We start from the raw sequence: 3,947 nt of genomic DNA, 5'->3' as shown, positions 1-3,947 counted from the left end.
GACCAGTCTGTGTTTACTATAGCGTAACATTGTTTTTGGACGATTAAAACTGCAGGGGACCAAAACGACCTTTTGAAAAAGTGCAGGGGACATGTCCCCTGTGTCTCCCCCCTGTGTCTCCCCCCCCCCCCCCCCAAATTACGTCCGTGGATATATCAATAAATGCTTACTGTTGCAACAGTTCTCTCTGTCCTTAGAGAGAAAAAACAGCAACTAACTGTGCTTCCTGGTATAAACCAGGAAGCACAGTTAGTTGCTGACAGAGACACACAGAGAGACAGATTACAGGATACAAAACACACAGCTTCCACTGACAGAGAGGACAGAAGAAAGGGGATACTGGGAATTCTGGGAATACTGGAATACTGCTACTTCCACTGGTTATAAAAGTCTTTTAGAAGAGAGACGACTCCAAACCAAGGCCAAAAGCAAGTGTCGTCGTACTGTCTTCTCAGGCTCACTCAGAAATGGCTGCTCGGCTGTCCAGGTCAGAGTTGAATTATTCTTGTCCAATCTGTCAAGACATCTTCAAAGATCCGGTTTTGCTGTCATGTAGCCACAGCTTTTGTAAAGTCTGTCTGGGGAACTGGTGGGCAGAGAAACTGATTCGCGAGTGTCCAGTTTGTAAAAGACGATCTTCAAAAAGTGACCCACCCCGAAACTTGGCTTTAAAGGACCTGTGTGAAGCCTTTGTACAAGATCTTTCTCTTGCTTCTGCAAGATGTGAGGCTTTCTGCAGTCTGCACTCAGAGACACTAAAGCTCTTCTGTCTGGACCATCAGCAGCCAGTGTGTGTTATCTGTCGAGATTCAAAAACACACATCAAGCACAGATTCAGACCCATCGATGAAGCAGCACAGGATTACAAGGAGGAGCTCAGGAAATCCCTGAAGCCGTTACAAGAGAGAGTGGAGAACCTAAATCAAGTTAAGGTTCACTGGGAACTAACAGAGGCAATCATCCTGGGTCAGGCACAGGACACAAAGATGCAGATTAGGGAAGAATTTAAGAAGCTCAAGTATTTTTTAGAAAAAGAAGAGGAGGCTAGGATCACTGCACTGAAGGAGGAAGAGGAGCAGAAGATCAGGGTGATGGGGCAGAAGATTCAGGCTCTGAGCAGAGAGATCGCAGCTCTCACAGACACAATCAGAGCCACAGAGAAGGAGCTGAATGGTGCAAGTGTCTCATTCCTGCAGAATTACAAGGCTGCAGTGAAAAGAGTCCAGCAGTGCCCCCTGCTGGCTGATCCACAGCTGGGCCTAGGAGCACTCATAGATGTGGCAAAACACCTGGGCAACCTAACCTACAACATCTGGAACAAGATGAAGGAGATGGTTACGTATTCTCCCATGATTCTGGATCCAAACACAGCAGGTCCCTACCTCGTTGTTTCTGACGATCTGAAAAGTATGGCCTGCAGACAGAGCGAGAGAGAGCTTCCGCAAAACCCAGAAAGATTTAAATACTACCCCACGGTCCTGGGATCTGAGGGCTTTAACTCAGGGACTCACAGCTGGGATGTTGAAGTTACAACTGATGCAAACTGGGCAGTGGGTGTGGCAGCAGAGTCTATTGAGAGGAAGGGAGAGCTTCTGACTGGATACTGGGAAATCTGGTTTGACAATGGTAAATACAGAGCGTACTCTCCACCACATACATACCAAGTTCTCTCAGTGAAGAACCCGATCAGGAGGATCAGAGTGCATCTGGACTGGAACAGAGGAAAGCTGTCCTTCTCTGACCTGGATACTAACACACACATACACACCTTCTCACAGACTTTTTCTGAGAGGCTGTTTCCATACATTAACACACTAAGTACCAAGCCAGTGAGGATATTACCTGTGAAAGTCACTGCAAAGTTAGAGATGTAGATGATTATGTTAATGAAGGTCATGGTTATCTCGATGATGATGATGATTATGATAGTGAGATGCCTATTTCCGCTTTCTTTGCTACTTATTTGATTGAATCACTATATTCACAGTATGTCCACTGTGCTACACATTAACAGATATGTGTGTTTCTATACGTGTTATTGGAACAAAATTTTTCTATGTTGTTATGAACTGGAGCTTTGCTAGTCAATAGAGAATGCATGACAGGTTTTGTGGCATCATATAAAGATTATATTGAGATGAGTAAAGAACATTAATTTTCTGTTTTTTATTTGAGTTTGCTTTTTGTAGGAAGCCTCATGTGAACACATTTAGACTAAAATTCAACAATCCCCAATTTTTTTAATTTCAATTTATTTTACAGATTTAAAAATGTATCACGTGTAAAACAGTGAATAATAAATAAAATCAACTGGTAGATAATTTCCAATGTACTCAAGTGTAATCCTGTGAAATGTATAATTAGATGAAATTGTATATATAATGCTCTATGGCCTATAAATGTTTTGAAGTGTTTTATACACTTTGATTACACACTTGGATTGTTGTGTTTATACAGCCAAATCAATTAGAATAAAATGTAACTTACAAAAACAGTGAATATGAAATCGACCATTCATTTTTAAACTGGCAGACAAAGTGCTACCTAATGTTGAAAATGAACATTTAAATTGGACTTGGGTAACTATTTATAATAACTATAACTTTTAATGTTAACAAACAATGAAATGTTTTATAAACCATTTATTAAACAACTGTTTATTGTAAAGTTACAACTGATGTTCATCATACTTTGTAAATGTTTCATAAATACTGTTAGTTTGTCTTAAAGCATTATTCAGATGGTCATTATGAAGTTAACACTGTTGTTTATAAACCTTTACGACAGTGAAATAACTATTGACTAAAGTTTAACTAACTGTAACTCATTAATGATGTCATAATAAAGTGTTAACTGGACTCGGGCTTTTGATTTTGATTTATGTCAATGTGTAATTACAGATCAGATGAAGACAGAATTCATTGCTGGTTGCATTTTTTATATAAGTCATGGCAGCTTTAGCCACAGCTAAATACCTGACATCTGTCAACAGCAGTCATGACTAACAAACAATAACACTGGAGTGAAACACACAAGCTTCCTGCTGGAGCACGCTCTGTAAAGCAAGTATGTGTGGTAGTCAGGCAAATAAAGTGCTCTTTGCTCCCTCTCATTGCTGCAGTGCAATCCAAAGTTATCCAGCAACACACTGTGTTAATCAAATATGTACAGATACAGATACTAGGTAGTAAAGACCTCGTGGCTTTTAGCATTTTAAAGATGTGCAATCTGTAATAAAAATATTGTAGCGATCTCTGACACAATATCCTTCAGCATTAATAAAGTTCCATCTTATGTGAAAAGAGTACAAAGCAGCATGATGTTTCTGTGTGTGCAGGAGAAACGTCTCCAAACCAGCACAGCACTGTGAAGTATTGTACCGTTCTACTTTTATCAGTCTGATGCCAGACAGAACCTGTGTGTCGGACACACATGAGCTCAGTCCAGCTATCATTTTTGAATCTCAGATTGCAGAGTGAATAATGCTTAAATGTTCGCTGAATATTTCTCTCATTGAAAAACCTCCACAGGACTCTCATCTAGTCTAGTTGTCTCAGGATCTTCTTGGAAATGAGTCAAAGAAGTGAAGCAGTTGATCAGAGGTCTCTGCACTGTATACTGTATGAACTCAGAACACAAGGTTTCTTGGTACGCAGAAACACAGTTTACTCTGTTTAAAGTAAATCTGGTGAATTATATTTTTTGGGTTTTAGTTGTTTATGGTGTGTTCATAATAATTTAGTGTCTGTTTCTTCTTGGTTCCCAACAGGACTGAACCCTGTGTGGATGTTGGACTGCTCTGGGTTTTGGTCTCTTCATCGTGTTATGTTATTGGCTGGAGGTGATGGATCAGGGCTCTTGTATCAGAGGGCTCATCCACTTCCTGTTTCACCTTTTTTTTAACTTGTAAAAGATGTTTATAGTGAAGTGTGTAGTTCTTGCCTTGT

At 40.1% G+C, this 3,947-nt stretch overlaps 1 protein-coding gene across 1 annotated transcript; it reads left to right on the top strand.

Moving 5' to 3' along the window:
• Positions 1-363: 363 nt before the first annotated feature.
• Positions 364-1,920, top strand: LOC141003948 (E3 ubiquitin-protein ligase TRIM39-like). Its single transcript, XM_073475436.1, has one exon. The coding sequence runs from the start codon at positions 468-470 to the stop codon at positions 1,872-1,874; it is 1,407 nt and encodes a 468-aa protein (XP_073331537.1). The 5' UTR covers positions 364-467; the 3' UTR covers positions 1,875-1,920.
• Positions 1,921-3,947: the final 2,027 nt, after the last annotated feature.

This window comes from Pagrus major, chromosome 10 (assembly GCF_040436345.1).
Source record: "Pagrus major chromosome 10, Pma_NU_1.0".
Lineage (NCBI taxonomy): Eukaryota > Metazoa > Chordata > Actinopteri > Spariformes > Sparidae > Pagrus > Pagrus major.
The sequence above is the reverse complement of the archived record's forward strand: the minus strand, read 5'-3'. Positions and strand labels throughout refer to the sequence as shown.